The sequence below is a fragment of the Dreissena polymorpha genome, chromosome 9 (genome assembly GCF_020536995.1).
Source record: "Dreissena polymorpha isolate Duluth1 chromosome 9, UMN_Dpol_1.0, whole genome shotgun sequence".
NCBI lineage: Eukaryota > Metazoa > Mollusca > Bivalvia > Myida > Dreissenidae > Dreissena > Dreissena polymorpha.
The window spans coordinates 12,405,123-12,427,844 of record NC_068363.1 but is presented as its reverse complement, the minus strand read 5'-3'; the positions used below and the strand labels follow the sequence as shown (position 1 = coordinate 12,427,844).

The following is a 22,722-nucleotide window of genomic DNA, read 5'->3' as shown; positions in this document are numbered from 1 at the left end:
CTTCAAGGTCGAAGGTCAAATATATAGCTTCAAAGCAGCGCAAAAGGGGACATAGTGTTTCTGACAAACACATACATGTATCTTGAAAAATGTTATATATGTACTGTGTTATGTGTTATTTGAATGTTTAAATAAAAAATATGGATGATATTACATGATGCATTCTTATATTTGCATTCAAAATGTAACTATAGAGCTAAGTGTATGCAATTTAGACTGTGATTTTAGAATTGCTACAAAATGGCTAGTTTTTTAGTGGCGACAAAATTTAAGCTATTCAACAATAGTTTGTGAAAGAAAATTAGAAACCTGCAAGATACCTGTATTTATTAAATTTTTTAATTGTGAAACAAGTGTGTTGTAATACTGTTACACATAATTATACATTGATAATAAATAAGAAGACAATTAGTGGTGTTAACGTTTCCCAACAGTAGAAATCATTCTTCTGATGAAGTCAGTGATATACAGACGAAAGCTCCAGGTATGGCTTTCAATACGTAGTGTGTGTTATTTGACAGTCTAAAACTTAATGGATTAAAAAAAATCCTGTCAAATTTGTCAATCAAAATTGATTTGACACATCACATGATTTTGATTATGTTAAATCAGTTTACTGTATGCTAAATGCAACTGCTTTAGCAAGCTGTCAAGTTGAATTGAGACATTTGATGAAACAAACTGTTTCCTGGGTAGGACCAGTACTTAGTGTCTATATGACGTACCATGACGTCGAAAGTCTACAAAACCTACTAGGTAGAACGAGAAATGTACTTCCACATACAATTTTCACCGACCCTTGAGTGTTAGCCAATCAGAAGACACCTTATGTCTGTTGCTTTTAGAGATATTTGACATTGAACATCATTATTATTATTTATACCAAATTATGCGACTATCAACAGCATACTCATAAATATTGTGCGCATTTATTAAACATTATTATTATTATTATAATTTATACCAAATTATGCGACTATCGACCGCTAACTCATAGATATTGTGCGTATTTATTGACCTGGCGTGGCGGAATTAACCTCTGACTTATGCAGTTATGGTTATCACAAAATACGACCAACGGGGAGGTTATAATACATTATTTATCCCGTTAATGCTTGGTAACTGTTTGGTTACCGTTGGGAATTTCCTATACAGTAATGGGCTGGATGGTCGTGATACTCCGCCCCGCATGATCAATAAATACTCACAATATGCTGAATAATTTTAATTTTAAAAAGGTAACAATTGAATCTTCTTCAAATTTGTATATAATCTATTTCGATGCATTAAATACTTGAAACTTCTATGTGTTGTTTTTTTGCCATTCTGATATTTTTATTCATTTTGTCCTCAATTGAAAAAGAGATTTTAAACATTTATTATGAATAAATCTGAAGGAAAAGCGGCTCAAGAGACTAGTGTTTTGATTGGCTGTTCAGAAAATGTGTACGTAGAAGTGCAAACATGTATGTCAAAGTACAAATTGTTTTCAAAGATCGTCTTATAAATTATTAAATATAAACAATTTCCCTATCATGGCTTACGTTATACTGTCAAGCACTCAAATAGTCGATTACTCATGATAATGGATTACATTCTAGACAGAATCATTAGGTAATCAAGGGAAGTTAATTAATTATTTCTGCATAAGAGCTCTAACTTCGTGTCATTTGGTCCCTATTTGTTTCTCCTGCAAAAATGGATGTTTCATGCTTTGCATGTCACAACAAAACAAAAGTTGAAGAGTCAGGGATGGACACTAACGTTTTACAATTGGTTGCCCGCACGGGCAACCATCTATAGTATTTTGGTTGCCCAGCTAAAGACTAACAAGCCCAGTACAATGTACGTGTAGTGTCATGTGTATATAAGACTTTCTTTAAATAAAATAAAAATAACTAAACAACAACATTGCTTAATTGACAAACTCTATATGTATCATGTCCATATATAAGTCTGAGTTAAATCATTTCATTGGCTTTGATAAATGAATTTTATTAACCTAATTAATAACTCACTTGTCACAGTCGCCAATTTCATTAAATGTTTAATTGCACTGAATTGTTTCAAGCTTAAAAAGCAAGTTGCCCAGCCGGACTACTAACTTTTGAATTTGAGTTGCCCAGGCCAAAATGTACTGGCCCCGGGCTCACGGGCAACCACTAATTTCAATCCCTGAGAGTGAAAACAAATTTCAGGGGACAAAAATTCAACTTTTTCGCTCATATTTACTTGTCCAATCTTGAAAGGACAAGTGGATTTCCCATAAGCTATTGTCTTACAGGACAAGTGAAAAATCTGATGTTTAAATATGCATGTTCTAACCTGTGAGTATGATTCTTTTTCATTGAATTTAATTCCTTTTCTACATGTATAAGCAAATCTATACAAATTAATTTCTGTATAATCCCCAATTCATTACTTGATCCAGTTTAGTCCAGATGTTTGTGCCTTCATTATACATTACATTCACGCTTGTGTAGAGGGACAAAAAATGAAACAATAACCCCAGTTACCCAATATCAAAGACAGGATGCCAGCTGTCAATAGAATTCTTCAAGGGAATCATCAGATACAGAGTAAAGGCCTTTTTTTACTAAGAGAACTAGTTTTTTTTAAAATGAACTTCCAATTTTCTTACCAAAAGTAAAATTCTCAGGGTCATACTTTCCATTCGTTGTGTTTTATTTAGCAAGATTTAATCAAGACAATACATAATATAACATCCATTTAACATCCATACTGCCTGGTTTCAGTTTGAATATTTATCAATTCAACCCCAACCAACCGCAAACGCAAAACTGTTTAAACAAAGTCCATTTCTTGCCAGCCGGTATAGATTCAAATTATATAAATGACAAACCAGGTTATGGTCATTTACTAATTCTGAAACTTACAAAAATAAGGTCAACATCTTGAGTACTTTCGTAAAAACATTGGCACTATTTTGTCTTGTTTTCATGTAAGGGCAAACAATACAATTTCATTTATCAGAAGTATGTCATAGTTTAAAAACTGCTAGCTGGACTTTCCCTATTATCTAAGGGACGTCCATACAAAAAAAGAAGTAATTTCAAGCAAAGTTACTGCAAAATTTAATCTCTGAAATGCATATTTTGTTGATTTATGTTTTCTAAGAGTCTTTCCAGATTGTTCATTTCAACTCGGGCAATTGTTAAATAAGAATTCTTTGTTTTGGCGATCAGGCAATGGGTTCATTTTGCAGTCAGTCAAATCATAATTAAAATTCAGATGTATCCTCTGTTGTAGTGACAGCAATGAAGAAATCCAGTCTGACACCAAGGGAAAGTCTAGCAAGAAAAAGAAGAAGCACAAACATAAGCACAAGCACAAACACGGGTCTGAAAAGGCGAAACATGGCTCTGAAAAGTCTAAACATAAACACAAAAGGAAAAAACATAGGGATGACACTGCTGACATGGAAGATGGTGAATTCCCTGCAAGAAAAAGACCAAGAGTAAGCGAATATGATGGTGAAGATGCAGCAGATGCTTTGGATGAATCGGACTTAGAAAGATTGGAGGCTGCCCGTGCAGCATTAAGAGCTGAACTGAACGGGGGACATTTTGATAAATATGATGCCAATACTGAAGAACAGGACCAAGCTGGACAAGAACTTAGAAAGTCTGAAAATTATGATGAAGGTGAGGATGTCTCTTATCACAAATCACAGGGGAAAAACAGTCATAGTATGGAAGAACTGGACACTTATCAACAAGATATTGGTCTTGCCATTACCATTAAAGGTGATTCAAGAGATGACAGTAGATTAGTTTCAGATAGGCAAAGAAAGAGTAGAAAGTTTGAGGGAGAGAAGCAGAGAGATGTTAAAGACAAAATTAAAAACGCTGGTGGATCCTTCGGTTTGATAGCTAACTATGGATCTAATGAAAACAGTGGGTCTGAGGAAGAAGGTGAAATTCAGAATGATCTCAATGATGACTTGTTGGAATATGCAATGAATGAAAGTGAAAGTGCATCAAGGGGAAGGAGGGAACATTCAAAAAGCAACAAGGATGGTGCTCTACAAAGTTTTGAAAAAGAATATGACGATATAAGAAGACGGCGTGAAAAGGACAGGGAACGAAAGAAGGAAAAAAAGGAAAAATCAAAGAAGTCAGAAAAACGTGAGAAAGACAAAAAGAAAGACAAAGAAAAGCAGAAAGATGATTCGAAACGTGTAAAAGAACGGTCATCTGGAAAAACTGAAAGATCACGGTAAATTGTTGCTTTATTCCTAATATTTAGACATTTTGTTTGCTAGAAATTATAATGCAATGAATTAAACAATGTGAATATAATTAGATACACTTTCAACTATGTCCTAGTTTCTGTCCATTATCTCACAATTGACTTACTTTAAGATTTCAATGTACAGTGGATACTCTTTGGTCAATAAAAAAGACTTGATTGGAATCCTTAATATGTTGACTCATGAATTTCTGTACATATTTTCAAAACGTGTATACATGTGTCATAAACAATTAGTGAATATTATTGAAAGGTATTACATAATTGTATTATACTAAGACTGTTGTACAGAATCCAATTGACTTCTTACGGGCTTTCTTGCTATAGTTCTGTCAGACGATGTTACTGATTTTGATAGCTCAAAGTCCCGCGCAGAAGAGTCGAGACTTGAGCAAGACCGTGAGCGAAGAAGGGAAGAGGAAAGGCAGCGAGAGAGACAGAGGGAACAGGACAGAGACACTGAACGGAAGCAAGAGCGGGAGAGAGCAGTGGAGCGAGAACGGGAAAGGGAGAGAACTAGAGATCAGGAACGGGAGAGGGAAAGAATTAGGGATCAGGAAAGAGAGCGAGAGAGGGCACTGGAACGGGAGAGGGATAGGACTAGGGACCAGGAGAGGGACCGAGACCGCACCAGAGATGGCCGTGACTCGAGAGATCCCAGAAGGTTAGGTTTTGTTTGTTTTGATAGTTTTCCTTACAGAAAAAGCCTTAGGCCTTTTTCCTGTCCAGATATCCTGTCTTTACAATGACAGACATTTCCGAACACTTCAAGTTTATCGTGGAAAATTTCTTCCCTTTTCTATCCCTTACTCTCAAAGTATCGCTCCTCCTCATTGTATCGTGCCTTTAACGAAAAACCTTCAAGAAGTGCTGGAAAGTTAATGATCTTTCAATTTTTAGAAGTTGTAATTTATTTGAGGGTAATCCATGACTATTACGACGATCATTCTCATGATTGCCGGTGTTTGTTGGAAAATAGGTCATGTCTACTCTAGTGTAATGCTATGATTTTTATTGACCTAACACACAATTATGTTTGTTTGTTTATGGACTAATAGTGGCTTTATCAAATGTTTTATATGCCACTTATGTTTGAATAAAATGTAAAAATATTTTAAGAACAACTTGAGCAAGAGTTTAGTTTTTCCTTTAAGTTACTTGTTTTAGAAGAAGCACATGCACATAGTAACAAATCTTAGCAACCAATCAAAAAGGCCGACACAATGAGATAAATTGTACATGAAACAGATTACTACAGGGAGCTAAGTCTAGCCAGTATTTTGTCGAAACATTGCCGATTTAAATGCAGTTTACGTTGTTATGTCCATGAATGCACATTTAAATATTGATTGACGTTTTGTATTTGTTCACTTCCAAAATTTGTATGTAATCATTAAGAGGGCCAATACTACGGATAGACATGCTACATGTTGTTGCAATTTTTCCCTGAAAATTGTAAGTCCCTTTCTCCAACGCAAGGAAAAAAACACTCTGAGAGATTCAACATTAGACAATTTATGATAAATGCAGGTCTGGGGACTAGAGTTATAGCAAATTCAGCGATACGTTGCTGTAAATTAGTTGCACAAAGTAGAAGCTTTCTAATGCTTATTTGCTACATTACTTTCACTTTATTGAAAATCAGTTGCTCTAACTGTAATGATATGCGGTAGTTCTTTAAGGCTTCCTGTGGCTCAACATATGTTCGTAAGTTAAATGTTTGTCTTGCTTTGCGAAAATTCTCATTTTAAGTTCACCTGATCATAAAGCACTGTATGAAACTTGGTCAGAAAAAAATGTTTATCTTGAAAAAAAAGTTCGAATCTAGGTCACAGGGCTACTAAATATCAAGGTTACCACTCTAGAAGCGAAATATATCAATATAGCTCAATATTAATTAAAAATAATTTGATCAGAATGTTTATCCAGATCATGTGTGTCCAATAAGGTCATCTGGTAAAATGCTAGAAAATCTTTTTATCTTTTGTTCTAGAGGCCACATGTATGATTCAAACTCTATGAAACGTGATCAGAATGTTTATCGCCACAAGGTCTGAAATGAGTTGGAATTTGGATCAAGTGTATCCAAAAATTAGGTCACCAAGTCAAATCTAAGGAAACCCATATTACCACTATATATGACTCTTTTGAGCAAACTGGGTAAAAATGTTAATCATTACATTATGAAGGTGATTGTTAATCTTGTGTGGTGTACCCTTAAATCAGGCGAGCACTTTCAGGTTTCAATATTTGAAGAAATATATTTTTCTTTAGCAAAGTATGAAATACAAGTATTAAGTGCATGTGTAGCCATTACTTACCTAGGCCATAGGCAATTTAAGGTCTATTTTTTCTGAAATCATTCTTCAAATTAACCTCTGTTAAAATCTGTTCAAATTGTTTTATGCCATTATCTCACAGAGACAGGAGTAGAGATAGGCGTTTGAGCCCAAGACGAAGGTCACGTGAGCGTCGCCCTGGGTCACAAGGCAGAGGCCGTGACCCCAGGGGCTCACGACGGGATAACGAAAAGAACGAGGACAAGTTTAAGGGCAGTCTGTCCGAGGGACTCTTTGTGAAGAAGGGCGACTCGGACGATGAGTTGGAAGTGTAAGTTCCCTTGCAGTGCAGTCTTTGTTGCAGTAGTATAGGATATGTTGTGTACCCTATTTTAGGATGTAAATTATAGCTATTTGACCGTTAGCCTTGCATCAATACTAACTTCTAAAAAGGTTTGATACTTCCATTCAACGCTCATCACTCTCACATCACTTGACCTGATTGTGATCGTGACATTGACCTAATTTAGCTTGAACCAGGGTTTATCAGGGCTTATTGAAAGCAGCACTTAGTGGATTGATGATTTATGCTTTGTCTATGTCAGTTTGTACCATTACCCACATACACTATATCTGAGTCTGTTCCAGACATGATTTTGATCCCGAGGAGGAGGAGAATGAGGAGACAGTGATAGAGAGACGACGCAAGGAGAGGGAGGCACTCATGCAGGTATGGTCTGCACATATGTGCATCACGGTCCCACCATAGGGTATGTCTGTATGTCTAAAGGGCTGTCATTGACCTTTGTAACCCTTTCCTACTAAGAAATGTTTTTGGACCAGAGCTCCAGGTAAGGATTTAGTCTAAAGGGTATTTTATCCCCTGATATTATTGTTAAAGCGTATTTTACTCCTTTGTTTCAGCCATAAAGTGTATTTTGGAATATTGAGGGGTATTTTCCATTTCCATAGAAAACTTACAAAGTACATGACCTGTTTAATCTAGAAATATAATAATTTGTTATTTATATTATTATATGCAAACAGAATTTAAAATGGTGATATAACCAGACTTGTTTTAAAATATTCCCGCATGAGCCGCTGGCCGCTTAAAACGTCCCTGTTTTTTATCCACTAACATTACGGTATGGGCCGCCATTTTTATTACAAGCTTATTTTCATTCACTTACTTTTGATTCAAAGGTTAACTTTATCTAAAAATTCAACTGGATTATTGCTTAAACCAGTTACGCACTTTAATCGATTAAAAAACGTACCAAGATTTGTATTGCGTTTTGTTACGTACTGGGTCGATTTTTAATGCGTTTTTTTATACGCCCGTATAAAATACGGGACGTATTATGTGAAACCCCTTGGCGGCGGGCGGCGGGCGGCGGGCGGCGGGCGGAAGGCATCACTTTGTCCGGACTCTAATTCAAATTGTATTCATCCGATCTTCACCAAACTTGGTCAGCAGTTGCATCTAGTTGATATCTAGGCCAAGTTCGAATATGGGTCATGCCGGGTCAAAAACTAGGTCATAGGGTCAATAAGTGCATTTTCAAAGGGGCCACTTTGTCCGGACTCTATTTCAAATTGTATTCATCCGATCTTCACCAAACTTGGTCAGCAGTTGCATCTAGTTGATATATAGGCCAAGTTCGAATATGGGTCATGCCGGGTCAAAAACTAGGTCATAGGGTCAATTAGTGCATTTTCAACGGCGCCACTTTGTCCGGACTCTAATTCAAATTGTATTCATCCGATCTTCACCAAACTTGGTCAGAAGTTGTATCTAGACAATATCTAGGTCAAGTTCGAATATGGGTCATGCCGGGTCAAAAACTAGGTCACAGGGTCACTTAGTGTATTTCAAGCATTTAGCATGGTGTGCGGGCGGAAGGCATCACTTTGTCCGGACTCTAATTCAAATTGTATTCATCCGATCTTCACCAAACTTGGTCAGCAGTTGCATCTAGTTGATATCTAGGCCAAGTTCGAATATGGGTCATGCCGGGTCAAAAACTAGGTCATAGGGTCAATAAGTGCATTTTCAAAGGGGCCACTTTGTCCGGACTCTATTTCAAATTGTATTCATCCGATCTTCACCAAACTTGGTCAGCAGTTGCATCTAGTTGATATATAGGCCAAGTTCGAATATGGGTCATGCCGGGTAAAAAACTAGGTCATAGGGTCAATTAGTGCATTTTCAACGGCGCCACTTTGTCCGGACTCTAATTCAAATTGTATTCATCCGATCTTCACCAAACTTGGTCAGAAGTTGTATCTAGACAATATCTAGGTCAAGTTCGAATATGGGTCATGCCGGGTCAAAAACTAGGTCACAGGGTCACTTAGTGTATTTCAAGCATTTAGCATGGTGTCCGCTCTCTAATTGAAGTAGTTTTCATCCGATCTTCACCAAACTTGGTCAGAAGTTGTATCTAGACAATGTTTAGGTCAAGTTCAAATATGGGTCATGCCGGGTCAAAAACTAGGTCACAGGGTCACTTAAACCATTTCAAGCATTTAGCATGGTGTCCGCTCTCTAATTGAAGTAGTTATCATCCGATCTTCACCAAATTTGGTCAGAAGTTGTGTCTAGACAATATCTACATGTAGGTCAAGTTCAAATATGGGTCATGCAAGGTTAAAAACTAGGTCACGAGGTCACTTAGTGCATTTCAATCATTTAGCATGGTGTCCGCTCTCTAATTGAAGTAGTTTTCATCAGATCTTCATCAACTTTGGTCAGAAGTTGTGTCTAGATGATATGTAGGTCAAGTTCAAAAATGGGTCATTTTAAAGTTATCAAGTTGTCCAAAGCCTTAAAACGGGCGTATCTTGTGACAGTTTGGCACTCTTGTTAATTTTTTCAATGCGTAAATACGCAGATACGCCTCTTAATTGGAGCTCTGATTTGGACTCATTTGTAGCTTTGGAAAGTAACATTTAATTAAAGACCTATCTTACTAGATTCAAGTTTTAAAGGCTTCATTTCCTGAAATACTGATGAGCTGTAAACAGCATAAAACCTGAACAGACTGCGAGCAACTCGCAAGCTGTTCTTGTTTTATGCTGGTTGCAAAAGCCATTTTCACTCTGCTTCTATTGGGGAAAAGGGTAAAACAGAAAGCGTCCATCTGTCCCTGGGCTAGGTTGATGAAATATGCAAGTAGATGAAGGTCCACATGGATATATTAAAGTTATTTCAGGCGCATCAGTCTGTCATTTTGTCTGTATGATTAATATCATTTTTCTAGATCCTTTTGATAACTCAAAAAGGTTTATCTATTATAAATCTTTTTACCTCGTTAATATGATAATTTAAAACTGTTTCACGTTAATATGATAATTTAAAACTGTTTCAAGTATTTCAGTTTTGTTCGTAAATTCATTTTATGACATTCTTTAAAACTTAAAAAAAATCATTGAACATGCAAATATAAAATAAGTAACCACAAATGTTCAATATGTTGTGATGGCATTTCAAGTACAAGACCATTCAAGATCATGGTCCCATTAAAGTTTAAACCTAAGAAATGGTCATGCTTCAGCTTGTTTTGATTTTAACTTTTTCATTCATCTGTGAATTTTATTATAACATGCCCTCAACATGTTAACCACTTGGAGAAAGAGAGACCTCTCAAGGCCATTCACAATTTATGGGCAATTCTCAAATATGGACTATATACAACTTGTGCACAATGCACCATTAATTGTTCATTCTTACTATAACTTGTCACAACATTAAGCATTTTGTAACAGCATTTTGCATGCAAGTCTTAACTTGTTATACCAAACCAAGCATTCCCTACTTGAAGCATAAAAGTGTTAAAAAACAGATGGTACCTTAATACCATATTTTTTTACAGAAAATGAAAGGGTCTGAACCAGAGATTGAAGAACCAGTCAGAGCCATGGAAGTGAAGCCAGATGTAGACCCAGTGGGAGTTTCCATGGAAACCAATTCACAGTATGGGTTGTTGATGGAAGAGTTTAACACACCCACACCCACCCCTCCTCCACCTGCCCATAGTCATCAGCAACATATCGTTCACACAGGTATAAATATTTTATACTTTCATGTATAATGTCTTTGAACATTAGAAGCACGTCAACGTCACTTGACCTCAATTTGACCTTGACATTGACCTACTTTAGGACTAATTCAAGAGGTCTGGATTTGTGGTTGACCCAAAATGTTTCATCTTTACTATCAACGTGCTTCTTACAAAGTGTTTTGATACTTGCATTAGTGATTTATTTGAATAATATCCACACACCCACATCTTGCCTTATTTTGATTTTATCTTTGTCCTGCTATTAGACTTATTCAGAAGGTACACATTTTTTGTTAACTCTTAATGACGCATTTTTGTCTTAATGTTAACATTACTTGATGAGAAACTTTGATATTTGCATGGATGTTATCTATGAACATGATCAAAACACTTGACATCCACCTTATTTTGGACTCGGACTAATGCAGAAGGTCCAACTTCTTAATAACCCAAAATGCTGTGTTTTGTCTAACATCAATACTGCTTGCCACAAAGCTTTGACACTTGTATGATGTTATTTATGAACACTCTTAATAGTTACAAGGATCCATTAGGGGTGAGCGCATTTATTGAATGCAGCATCTTGTCTTTACTGTTAATTACTTGTACTCTCATTTCAGTTGATACATTCATTTAGCATGAACTTTGTTGTTCATGAATCGGATATGATTTTTTGTACAGCTACAAAATTCTTACATCCATCCCTTGATTTAAATGAGACACATTCTCGGAAAACTAGGCTAAATGCATGTTTATAAAGTGATGTGCTGTCTTTGATTAGCCTCTGAAGACCACACAGGCTAATCTGGGAGAATACTTTACGCATATGCAATAAGTTGGTTTTCGCAGAATGCAGGGTTCTCAATAAGAGCCGGCCGCCGGCCAAAGCGGCTGTTTGAAATAAGATTTTGGCCGGTTGAAAATTTTCAGATTCTGAATAATCGGCATTGACTTTTCGAAATTCGCTTGAATATCTCCCTTAACGCATTACAACAACAACAACAATGAAAAGGCGCAAATTGGAATCGGTCAAAAATCTGTGTGTAGAAATACCGAAATCCCCGTAATAACCGAAATTCCCAGAAACCCCCCAAATACTAATGTATAAATATTTTAGTTTTTCACTACCAAACTTGGATAAAAACAATGTTTCATCAGTGAAATCAGCGTATTTTGCAATATTCTATCTTTATATCCGCAGTATTTTGATAAATAATTAATATTAATGAGGATTTCGGGAGATTTCGGTAATTACGGGGATTTCCGTATTTCTACAAACCCGTCAAAAAGCAGTCAAATATTTTTACGTTCTTTTCATCACATGGCGAGTTTTTGTTCCTGGTTGCTTGCGTTTTTTGGGTTAATGCAAAGTTTTCGTTCTTGTGAAAGTTTGTTTTAATTCAGTTACGTTTTAAACTAGAAGTGTCACTCAAAATGCGCATGGTAGACGGACGATCAGGCCTTTTCTCCCCATTCCTGTAGGGCCGAATTTCGGCCCCATCCCCAATCCAAAATGGAAGTTTTTTCCTTATCAGAATAAAATGTCCCAATTGCAACCTTGTGCAAAAAAAAACCCCATCAAAATTGTACAAATTGACTCTAAAAATCGAGTGCAATTACGTATCCGTAAGTATCTGTATACGTATATTTATCCAAATTATGATACACTTTATTTTTGAAAAATCATATTTGTAATGAATTAGGGCAAACCTTTGTTGGAAACTTACTAGAAAATCAGAATTTTATTGAAGAAACTGATAAGGTCTCAGTCTGTCATCAAAGATATACTATTAGATGCTGAACTAAGTGGCTGTGAATCTGATGACAGTAATGGTGACTGGGATGATTAGTAAATGTCCAGAAATATGAGTTAAAATTTTACAAAAGTAATAAAGAACTTTTTTTATTTATCTTTTGTTAGTTAAAAAAGCTAAAACTCATCAAATGCACAAAAAATGCTCAAATTTAAGTGCCTGGTTGACCATTAAATAGCCATAAAATGGCCCAAAATGCAGGAAATCAAGTGCTCAATTTTAAAGTTTTAAGGGGGAACATACCCCCGGAACCCCCTAGAAGGCCTGTTGGTATCACATTTTGGCCTGTTGGCTCAAAAGTTATTGAGAACCCTGAGAATGAGGCTCAAATGTTAAACAGATTCAAAATTTTGAAATTCATTCCTTGCCTCAAATAAATATTGTTTTATTCAAAGGGAAGAACGAGGGTCCGGCCAGTCCAGATAACTCTGCAAGTCAAGATTCCTCTACATCATCATCCAGCGGGTCAGAATCTTCATCCTCTGATGATGAAGAGGAAGAAAAGAGGGAATCACATAGGAGGAGGAAGGAAGAAATGGAAAGAATCATCAGGGACAGTGTTAAAGGACAGGAGCGTATTATGGATGAACAGTCTCAGGGTTCTAGGCAAAAATCAGGGAACAGAAAAATGTCAAAAGAGCCTGAAGCTGACAAAGATCACAAACGTCAATATAGGAAAAATGAGGACACAGATGATTTTGATAGTGATGATGACAAAGACAAGAAAAGTAAGGCTAAAGTTGGTCAAGACAAAAGAAGCAGAAACAAATCAGACAGCGAAAGCGATAAGTATGATAAAAAAGCGAAAACGAAACATGCTGGTACGGCTGATAGTGATGATAATAAGAGAAAAAAAAGAGGAGATAGCAAAGAACTTGAAAAACATCAGAAAAATGCAAAAAAGTATGAAGAAAAGAATAAAGAAGGGAAAGATAGTAAATCTAAAACCAAAAAATATAAGTCATCTAGTGAAGATAATAGTGAAGAGGATATGAGGTTGAAGATAAAAGAGAAGAAGCCTACTGAGAAAGACCAGGAAAAATATATAAAAGATGAAAGAACAAGTAAATCTAGAAGAGATGCGAGATCTCGAAGTAGGGATAAATCAAGAAGAAGTCAAAGGTCAAACAGTAGAGAAAGGTCAAGAAGAGATGAGAAATCAAGGCGGGACTATTCTTATAGTAAAAGAAGTGATGAAAGGAGAAAAAAAGACTCAAGGAATGATTCTGAAGACGAAAATAGAAGTAAGAGGAGAAGTAAGAAATATAGTGACAGTGAATCTGAAAGTGATTCGAGGAGAAAGACTGATCGAAAAGACTCAACGAAGAATAAACGAGGTGAAAGTAATGAAAGGGAAAAGAGTCAAGGTGCCCAAGAGAAATCTGTTGATGAAAAGAATAAGAATATTGAGGAAAGCCAGCAGGATAAAAATGGGGACAAGGACCTGAGTATTTATGACTCTGATATGGACAATACCACTGACTTTGATGAAGTCATGAAGCAGAAGAGGATGTCATTAGAGGGATTTCCTCAGGGTAGGAATTATATGTATCTTGATAGGCATGTTATAATATGCACAAGACAGATAGCAAATAACTTCTTGCTGATGGCAAATGTTATAAAAATTTTAATTTTTTGAATGCCATGTGTATGTTAATACTGACTTTCTCAGTTTCTGCCTGCAATCAAGTGAACCATGATATATTGTAAACATGAAAGAAATCAAATTGATTGGTAGAAAGTTGTTTTAGTCAAAATGCATCACTTTCCGTTTTTTTTCACATTCTGGTACTATCCATAAAGTCAAATGTTTCTCCTTTATTATTGTAGAAGATAGCAATGACAAGAAACCGGATGAGAAGTCTACCAAGGAGGTTGACATGTTTGCCGAGGATGCAGACATGTTTTCAGAGAACTACAATGTGAGTCACAATCTATCATATAAACCTTTCAATGTTAAATCTTTATTTATGTAAGTAAAGTGTAATCCTTAGCCCCAGACAATGCTAAGATTGTCCATAGTGTATGATTGTAAGTATAGGGCCAAGTTCAGAGTATCTCTTTTTGGTCCAAACATACTCCTTTCTAAGGAAATATTAAGTGTTTTTCCCCAATTGTGAAGTTTAAATTGTTCAAGCCTACTTTACTTGGACATTGCTAATGCAGTGTCTAGTTTAGTGATCCACAAATAGAGGGGAATTCCCCCCTCACTTTGGAAAAATAGGGTGGATTTTTAAGAAAGGGGGGTGCAATTATTAAATACCGTATTTATACATTTTAGTTTTATGTAAAATTGGTTATACTCTTCTTCTGCATAGAGTACGATATTGTCTGCTATTTTATTCCATAAACATTCACGAGTTGCATCCCCTGATTTTTTAAACGAATTACTTATTTTTATGCCCCCGGATCGAAAGATCGGGGGTATATTGTTTTTGGCCTGTCTGTCATTCATTCATTGTATGTGTCCCAAAACTTTAACCTTGGTTTAAGTTTTGTCATAACTTTTTGAATATTGAAGATAGCAACTTGATATTTGGCATGCATGTGTATCTCATTAAGCTGCACATTTTGAGTGGTGAAAGGTCAAGGTCATTCTTCAAGGTCAAAAGTAAAAAAATACAATGCAAGGGAAGTAATAAGCTTTAAAAGGGAGATAATTTCTAAGCCTGCCAAATGATATATTGAAATTTTATTTCAAAGCGGTGCAATAGGAGGCATTGTGTTTCTGACAAACACATCTCTTGTTTATTTATCCACCTGACTTTTAAAGGAAAATTCTTTATATTCTGTTGACAGCGTATTGAAGATTCAATTCCCTTTGACTTCTTGTGTTCCTGTCAAAAATATACAAAGTGGAATAAAGCAACTTTAAACATATGTAAAAGGATATTGAGTGCATGAATTTTGTCGCACACATGCTGAAAATGTGTGGGATCTGTGAACAAATAGCTAGAATCACGCAATTGCTGTCTATTAAGACACTGGTTAATAGTGAGGAAGTTTGTTTTGGATACAATGTAACAACTTGTGCTACATGAACCCTGTTGAGCAGGTTAAAGCACTGAAATGTATTATATTGTTAGAATTTATGATACTCCACAACAAGGAAAAGTGACAAATATATTGATGAAGGTGAAGTTTACAATATATAAAAGTATATTACAAGAGTTTATTGATATTTTAAAACATAAGAATATACAGTGCTACAGAGTTTTAAGATGATGAATAAATGTTTCAGAGTCCCAACCTGTCTGCTTACAAAACAGGCAAGAATGAGAATCCAAACCTGATGGACAATTGGGACGATGCTGAAGGGTACTACAGTGAGTATATTTCTTCACTACTGTAGTATGTTTGCATTCAGTATGAGCCAATCTCTGGGAAAACGGGGCGTGATGCATTTGCGTAAAATGTCTTCTCAGATAAGCCTGTGCAATCTGCATAGGCTAATCACTGTAATCAGGGACATCACTTGCTGCCTAAACATCATTATCATTTAGAAGAGACTTCCATTTTAAACAAAAATACCAATAAAGCCAAAAGTGTCGTCATTTATAAGTATTGGACCACACTTTACACACATTCATCAAGCCCGGTTTTCCCGCAGCAAGGTTCATATGTAATGTATTACTTGTATTGATGTCTTAAAGCTGAATGTAGGCATTGAGCATTCTTGAGAACTTACCATATACAGCAAGTATTGGTCTGGAAACAGTCTACAACTCAATCAAGCTTTTAGTTCAATTTAGCCATACATGTTTACCACATAGATACGTATTTTGACGGATTTTTAGTGCCTTAGAAATTCAATTTTAATAAAGGCCTTTCTTACTAGATTCAAGTTTTTAAGGCTTCATTTCCAACACTTAGATGATGATAAGCAGCAAACAGCATAAATCCTGAACAGACTGCGAGTTACTAGCAGGCTGATCTGGTTTTATGCTGTTTGAACATAGACATTTTCACTTTGCTTCTGAGTGGGAAAGGGTTAAGACTCTTCAAATTAATCTGCCCCATGTTTTGCAGGGGTGCGTATCGGTGAGATGCTGGACAAGCGGTACACAGTGTACGGGTACACAGGCCAGGGGGTGTTCAGTAACGTGGTACGGGCCCGGGACCAGGCACGCGGGTCACAGGAGGTCGCCATTAAGATCATCAGGAACAATGAAATGATGTAAATAGCAAAAGAGAATAATATAATATTAAATGCATCATTATTCAAAAATTAACATATCCGTTTAAAAACAAAACAAATTTGAATGAAGGCAATTTATGAAAATTATTCACAGATTTAAATCATTTTCAATGGAATAGGGGGATTTTCACCTTCCAGTGAAATAGAAATGAGTTGCTTCAATTAAAAGTACTGCAAAATATTTACCTTCACCTTCTGTCACAAACATATGAAAATGATTATAAGAGGGCCCCCACTATACAGTCTGTTACCTACAGTTGATATCATTGTAATGAGATTGCAAATTTAGACTCATTTTTATCCCCGCCGAAAATTTTTCGGACGGAATATAGTAATAGTCTTCGTCCGTCTGTGCGTCCGTCTGTCCGAAACTTTGTCCCGAGCATAACTCTAAATCAACTGAAGGGATTTACTTGAAACTTGAAATATAAACAGATGGCAACTAGGAGAAGTGCAGTGACCAAGAACCATAACTCTATATACCTTAGTGTTTGAATTATCTTTTTTATATAATTCCAAAGTAAATTTTTGTCCAGAGCATAACTCTAAATGTACTAAAGGGATTTACTTGAAACTTAAAATATAAACAGATGGCAAGTAGGAGAAGTACAGTGACTAAGAACCATAACTCTATCTACCTTAGTTTTTAAATTATCTCCCTTTATTTAATTTCAAAGTAAATTTTTGTTCGGAGCATAACTCTAAATCTACTGAACTGATTTACTTGAAACTTTAAATACAAACAGATAGCAAGTAGGAGAAGTGCAGTGACTAAGAACCATAACTCTATTTACCTTAATTTTTGAATTATCTCCCTTTATTAAATTTCATAGTAAATTTTTGTCAGAAGCATAACTCTAAATCTACTGAAGGGATTTACTTGAAACTTGAAATATAAACAGATGGCAAGTAGGGGAAGTGCAGTGACTAAGAACCATAACTCTATCAACGTTAATTTTTGAATTATCTCCCTTTATTTAATTTCAATGTAAATTTTTGTCCGGAGCATAACTCTATATCTACTTAAGAGATTTACTTGAAACTAGAAATATAAACAGATGGTAACTAGGAGAAGTGCAGTGAATATGAAATATAACTCTATGGGCCGTAATTTTTTAATTACCTCCCTTTTTTCATTTCCAAGTATTTTTATTCTCTACAGCATAACTCCAACACTATATAACTAATTGATCATTGAAATATAAATAGATGACACAGGTGCCATTTTTTACAAATATTATTCAACCCTCTAAAACAAATGTCTTCATACAGGCAAAGACATTTGGGCAGGGATTTGGCACTACTGTGACAAGCTATTGTTAACATTAATTTATTAAAAAAAGGATATATTTATTCCCATTTGATGTATATTGTGTCTGTTCATGTTTTTCTAGTAATAGAAGCAAAAATAAAAAAAGATACAATAACCAAACCTGGACAGGTAATGATACATTATGATTATATAAGTATGAACTCAAGTATATGAGTCTCATTCTGAGGAAACTGGGCTTAATACATGTGCACAATGTGTCGTCCAATATCAACCTGTGCAGTCCACCTACATTGGATTTTCATTTGGAAGAGATTTCCTTTAAATGAATGATTAACTGAAATGTGGTTAGTGTTGTCCCTGATAAGCCTGTGCAGACTGCAAGGCTAATCTGGGATGACACTTCACGCACATTCATTTAGCCCAGAATTCCCAAAATATGTCTCGTATAATAATTTCTATACCCCATGTTCATCGTGTATTCAGGCACAAGACGGGTCTGAAGGAGCTGGAGTTCCTGCGGAAACTGAACGACGCTGACCCAGATGACAAGTTCCACTGCCTGCGGCTGTTCAGACACTTCTTCCACAAGAACCACCTCTGTCTGGTGTTCGAGTCTCTCAGGTGAGTAGATGTTATGTGCCGGCCTTGGGGAGACGTTAAGAATGTCATGTTCTGTAAAAACTGGGCATTATGCATGTGCATATCTGTGATGACTCTTTACCCACGTGAATTGAGCCCAGTTTTCCCAGAACAAGTCTCCGCTGTGCGGTGCTCTTGTTTTAAACACACATTTTGGGGAAAGGACAATAACCGTCATCAATAAATAAATTGTTATACATAACCTTTCAATGGCTTATTGTTCCCTACCAGTTTCACCGGAGGGGACTTATGGTTTGCGCTCTGTGTGTCCGTCAGTGTGTGTTTCCGTCAGTCCGTGAGTCTGTCACACTTTTCTGGATCCTGCGATAACTTTTTAAGTTCTTAATATTTTTTCAGGAAACTTTAAACATGGATAAAAAAACGGTAGGGACTTATGGTTTGCGCTCTGTGTGTCCGTCAGTCCATGAGTCTGTCACACTTTTCTGGATCCTGCGATAACTTTAAAAGTTCTTAATATTTTTTCAGGAAACTTGAAACATGGGTAGATGGCAATATGGACACTATGCACGTCATTTCATTTTGTTCCTACATCAAAAATTTTGGTTGCTATGGCAACAAATGTAGTGTAGTTTTATTTTGGAGATCATTCTCAGTAAAATAAATGTGGCCCTCTCTGTTTTAACGCAGAATCCAATATAACCACAGTCTCCACCCTGCCATTTAGGTCTCGAGCATTTTCTAAAAATTAAAATATGGAGGGGCCCATTGTTTTTGCATAATTGCTCTATTATAAACAATTATAAACAAACCATCACTTAGGAATCGAACATTTTAACTGTGATCATCTATTATTTGATGCAAATAAAAGTTTGCAAAATAGGATGTCTTAACTGTGTTTCACACTCCAGTTCTATGCGAGTTATGCGCTATCAATATTTTAATCATTGACAGCTTTTACAAGTTTAACAAGGCATGTTTCATTTTATTGTTAAATGTAAACAATATGCATTTAAATATTTTCTGCAAAAATGCAATTGAAAACATAACAGGCAAAGAAAAATAAAATTAGTTATCCAAACGATTTGGTTACACGCAAACACTGATAATGTTAACAGAACTTCAGTTTTATTTACTCCCTGGAAAGCATGTTACTGGCATGACTGCTCATAACGCGATAAACCATTGCTTTGTATTGGGTTGCATTAAATCTTAATTTAAGCTCATTATTCCACTGGCTGTTAAATCTGAACAGTGTCCAATGAAAGCTCTGTCCCATAATGCACTGTATGCTTTACTCTTGAGAAAAAAGGCATATATTTGTGTTTATGAAATTCTTAAACACACTTATCGTCTTGAATGGCCAGAATTTGTTTTTATGTTGTAATTATATTGGATTATCAGATATATATATATACACATTATAAGGCGGTACTATACATTCATCAATAACGAAGGTTTATATGCATGCGGCAAATTAAACCACAACATGGCCATTGATCAGCTCAGAACTTATAACACAGATCTGTTTGAAAGGTTGTCTTTTGGCTTGGATCCTGTCATCCATGTTATATTGGTGTTACAGCGTATATCAAAAAAGTATTGAAGAAACAAAATATGTGTTATAATAGAGGGTGTTTAGAGAAACTGCATAGTTAAAAAAAACATAACTGCCTCTTCAATATTGACATTTATTGCCTTTCGGTTATTTTTTTGTATGGAGTTGTCTGGTCAGGAGCTGCCCTGACCACTACAATGTCAGTATGGTTTTGTGATTTCATAAGCCAATATTATGACCCATCATTAGAGTATACAGATACAGAGGCCTACCTGGAGCCATAATGTTTGCATATGTCCTTAGGCCCTTATTTGCTTGACATTGCTAACTTGATGATTGGGAATTTTTTTTTAGCCATAATCGTGGAAAACTAGGTCTAATGCATGTGCGTATAGTGTTGATCCAGATTATCCTGTGCAGTCTGCTAGGCTAATCATGGATGAAACTTTTCGCCGACTTGATTTTTGTTTAGAAGAGAATTACTTGAAACAAAAAATTCCATAAGGGTGGAAAGTGTCAAAGTGCACAGGCTAATCTGGGACGACACTTAACGCACATGAATTAAGCCCCATTTTCCCAGAATGAGGCTCATTTATTATGCATTCTAATTATACCCCCACAAACGAAGTTTAGGGGGGTATATAGGAGTGAGCTTGTCTGTTGGTCGGTTGGTCTGTCGGTCCGTACTAAGTGTACGCTCTCTATTTCAAGTTGTTTTCATCCGATCTCCACCAAACTTGGTCAGATGATGTATCTAGATGATGTCAAGGTGAAGTTCGAATATGGGTCATGCCGGGTCAAAAACTAGGTAACGGGGTCACTTAGTGCGTTTTAAACATTGAGTACAGTGTCCGCTCGCTAATTCAAGTAGTTTTAATCCGCGCTTCACCAAACTTTGTCAGAAGTTGTAACTAGATGATGTCTAGGCCATGTTCAAACATGGGTCATGGCAGGTCAAAAACTAGGTCACGGGGTCACTAAGTGCGTTTTAGACATTGAGCATGGTGTCCGCTCTCTACTTTAAGTAGTTTTCATCCGATCTTCACCACACTTGGTCAGAAGTTGTATCTAGATGATGTGTAGGTCAAGTTCGAACATGGGCCCTGCCGGGTCAAAAACTAGGTCACGGGGTCACTATGTGTGTTTAAAACATTGAGCATGGTGTCCGCTGTTTTTTGTGAAGACAACATGCAAAATATGTCGATGCCGAATGTCACGTATTAGTCACGTCTGTGACAAAGCTCTAGTTGTTTTGGCACAGAGGCACCTCATAAACCTCAAAACAACCACACAGATGTGATAAAAATATTCATCATGTATTGTTATTGTTGCAGCATGAACCTTCGAGAGGTAATGAAGAAGTATGGCAAGAACATCGGCCTCCACATCAAGGCAGTGCGAAGCTACAGCCAGCAGCTGCTGTATGCACTCAAACTGCTGCAGAAATGTAGTCTGCTGCATGCTGACATCAAACCTGATAACATACTGGTGAGATCTGCTAAATTTTATTGCCCTCCCAAAACAGGGGTTATATGAGCAGCGTTCTGAGAAAAACTGGGCTTAATGCATGTGCGTTAAGTGTTGTTCCAGATTAGCCTGTGCAGTCCGCACAGGCTAATCAAGGACGACACTTTCGGCTTGTATGGTATTTTTAGTTTCAATGAAGTCCATACTTACCGAAAATCAAGTTTAGGTGGAATGTGTCGTCCCTGATTAGCCTGTGCGGACTGCACAGGCTAATCTGGGACGACACTACGCACAAGCAGTAAAGCCAGTTTTCTCAGAACAAGGCTCATATTTGTGATTCTCATGCAGTAAGGTATATACTATAAATTATTGTCTAGAGTCGCAATATAATTCAAACTGTTTAGCTTATTATCAGATTAGGTGCATTTGTGCCCCAAACTGAGAGCTGAATAAAATCGATCAATGTTAATTTGCATAACCTTCACAACTGTTGGGTTTAGTGAGGTTAACTTGAACACTTTAACAGAAAATGTACCCCTACTACTGTTCAGTATTCAGAATTCAATGAGTCCAATATACTGAGGGATTTAACTCCTGATATCAATTGGGCAAAAATCTGGACTGTAGAATCTGTTTGGTTGAAGGAATCAAGTTTATAGAAAGTTTGATGTTATATTATTTTTGTCAAGAGAGAAAAAATAAATAGGCTTACAGATATTTCATAAGTAATGGTGTACTGTCCATGTTATTTGGATTTTTTTTAATGTACATATCTGTTCTTGTTATGTGTTATGTTTATGTCCATATTTATGCATCAGATTGTTTTAAACTTTAAGTCAGTTAATATATCAACATGTTTTTTATTTTTCTCCTATCTCAGGTGAATGAGTCAAAGATGGTCCTCAAGTTGTGTGATTTTGGCTCTGCCTCCCATGTGTCTGAGAATGACATCACACCCTACCTTGTCAGCAGGTTTTATAGGGCACCAGAAATAAGTAGGTTACATTAAACCTGTTTTCTTCTGAGCTTTTGTATTTCACATATTTGCAATGGTGTTTTGTTAATAAGGATTTGTGAAAGTAATACATTGCTTTGAGTTTAAACCTAATTATTTTAGCTATATTGTATCTAAAACTGAACATGCTTGAGTCTGTTTTCTGGGTAGAAGCAGTACTTGTTGTCTTTTGTTGGAGATTTAAA

General features: G+C 36.2%; 1 protein-coding gene and 1 long non-coding RNA gene across 8 annotated transcripts in view; both read left to right on the top strand.

The window, feature by feature from the left end:
* LOC127843954 (serine/threonine-protein kinase PRP4 homolog) overlaps positions 1–22,722 on the top strand; it is a 39,108-nt gene that overhangs the window by 3,992 nt on the left and 12,394 nt on the right. For all 7 annotated transcript variants that reach the window (XR_008032472.1, XR_008032471.1, XR_008032470.1 and 4 more), the window contains exons 2-13: positions 3,271–4,239; positions 4,631–4,936; positions 6,694–6,882; positions 7,200–7,281; positions 10,427–10,616; positions 12,825–13,964; positions 14,260–14,351; positions 15,671–15,755; positions 16,459–16,606; positions 18,384–18,521; positions 21,390–21,543; positions 22,403–22,517. Coding sequence is in view for 1 of the 7 variants with exons in the window: in XM_052373860.1 (XP_052229820.1) it covers positions 3,271–4,239; positions 4,631–4,936; positions 6,694–6,882; positions 7,200–7,281; positions 10,427–10,616; positions 12,825–13,964; positions 14,260–14,351; positions 15,671–15,755; positions 16,459–16,606; positions 18,384–18,521; positions 21,390–21,543; positions 22,403–22,517 (3,608 nt within the window). In the remaining 6 variants the exon portion in view is untranslated. The remainder of the gene's footprint in view (positions 1–3,270; positions 4,240–4,630; positions 4,937–6,693; positions 6,883–7,199; positions 7,282–10,426; positions 10,617–12,824; positions 13,965–14,259; positions 14,352–15,670; positions 15,756–16,458; positions 16,607–18,383; positions 18,522–21,389; positions 21,544–22,402; positions 22,518–22,722) is intronic.
* LOC127843955 (uncharacterized) lies at positions 7,883–9,179 on the top strand. Its single transcript, XR_008032473.1, has 2 exons — positions 7,883–8,400; positions 8,737–9,179. It is a non-coding gene; the product is annotated as an uncharacterized LOC127843955 (long non-coding RNA).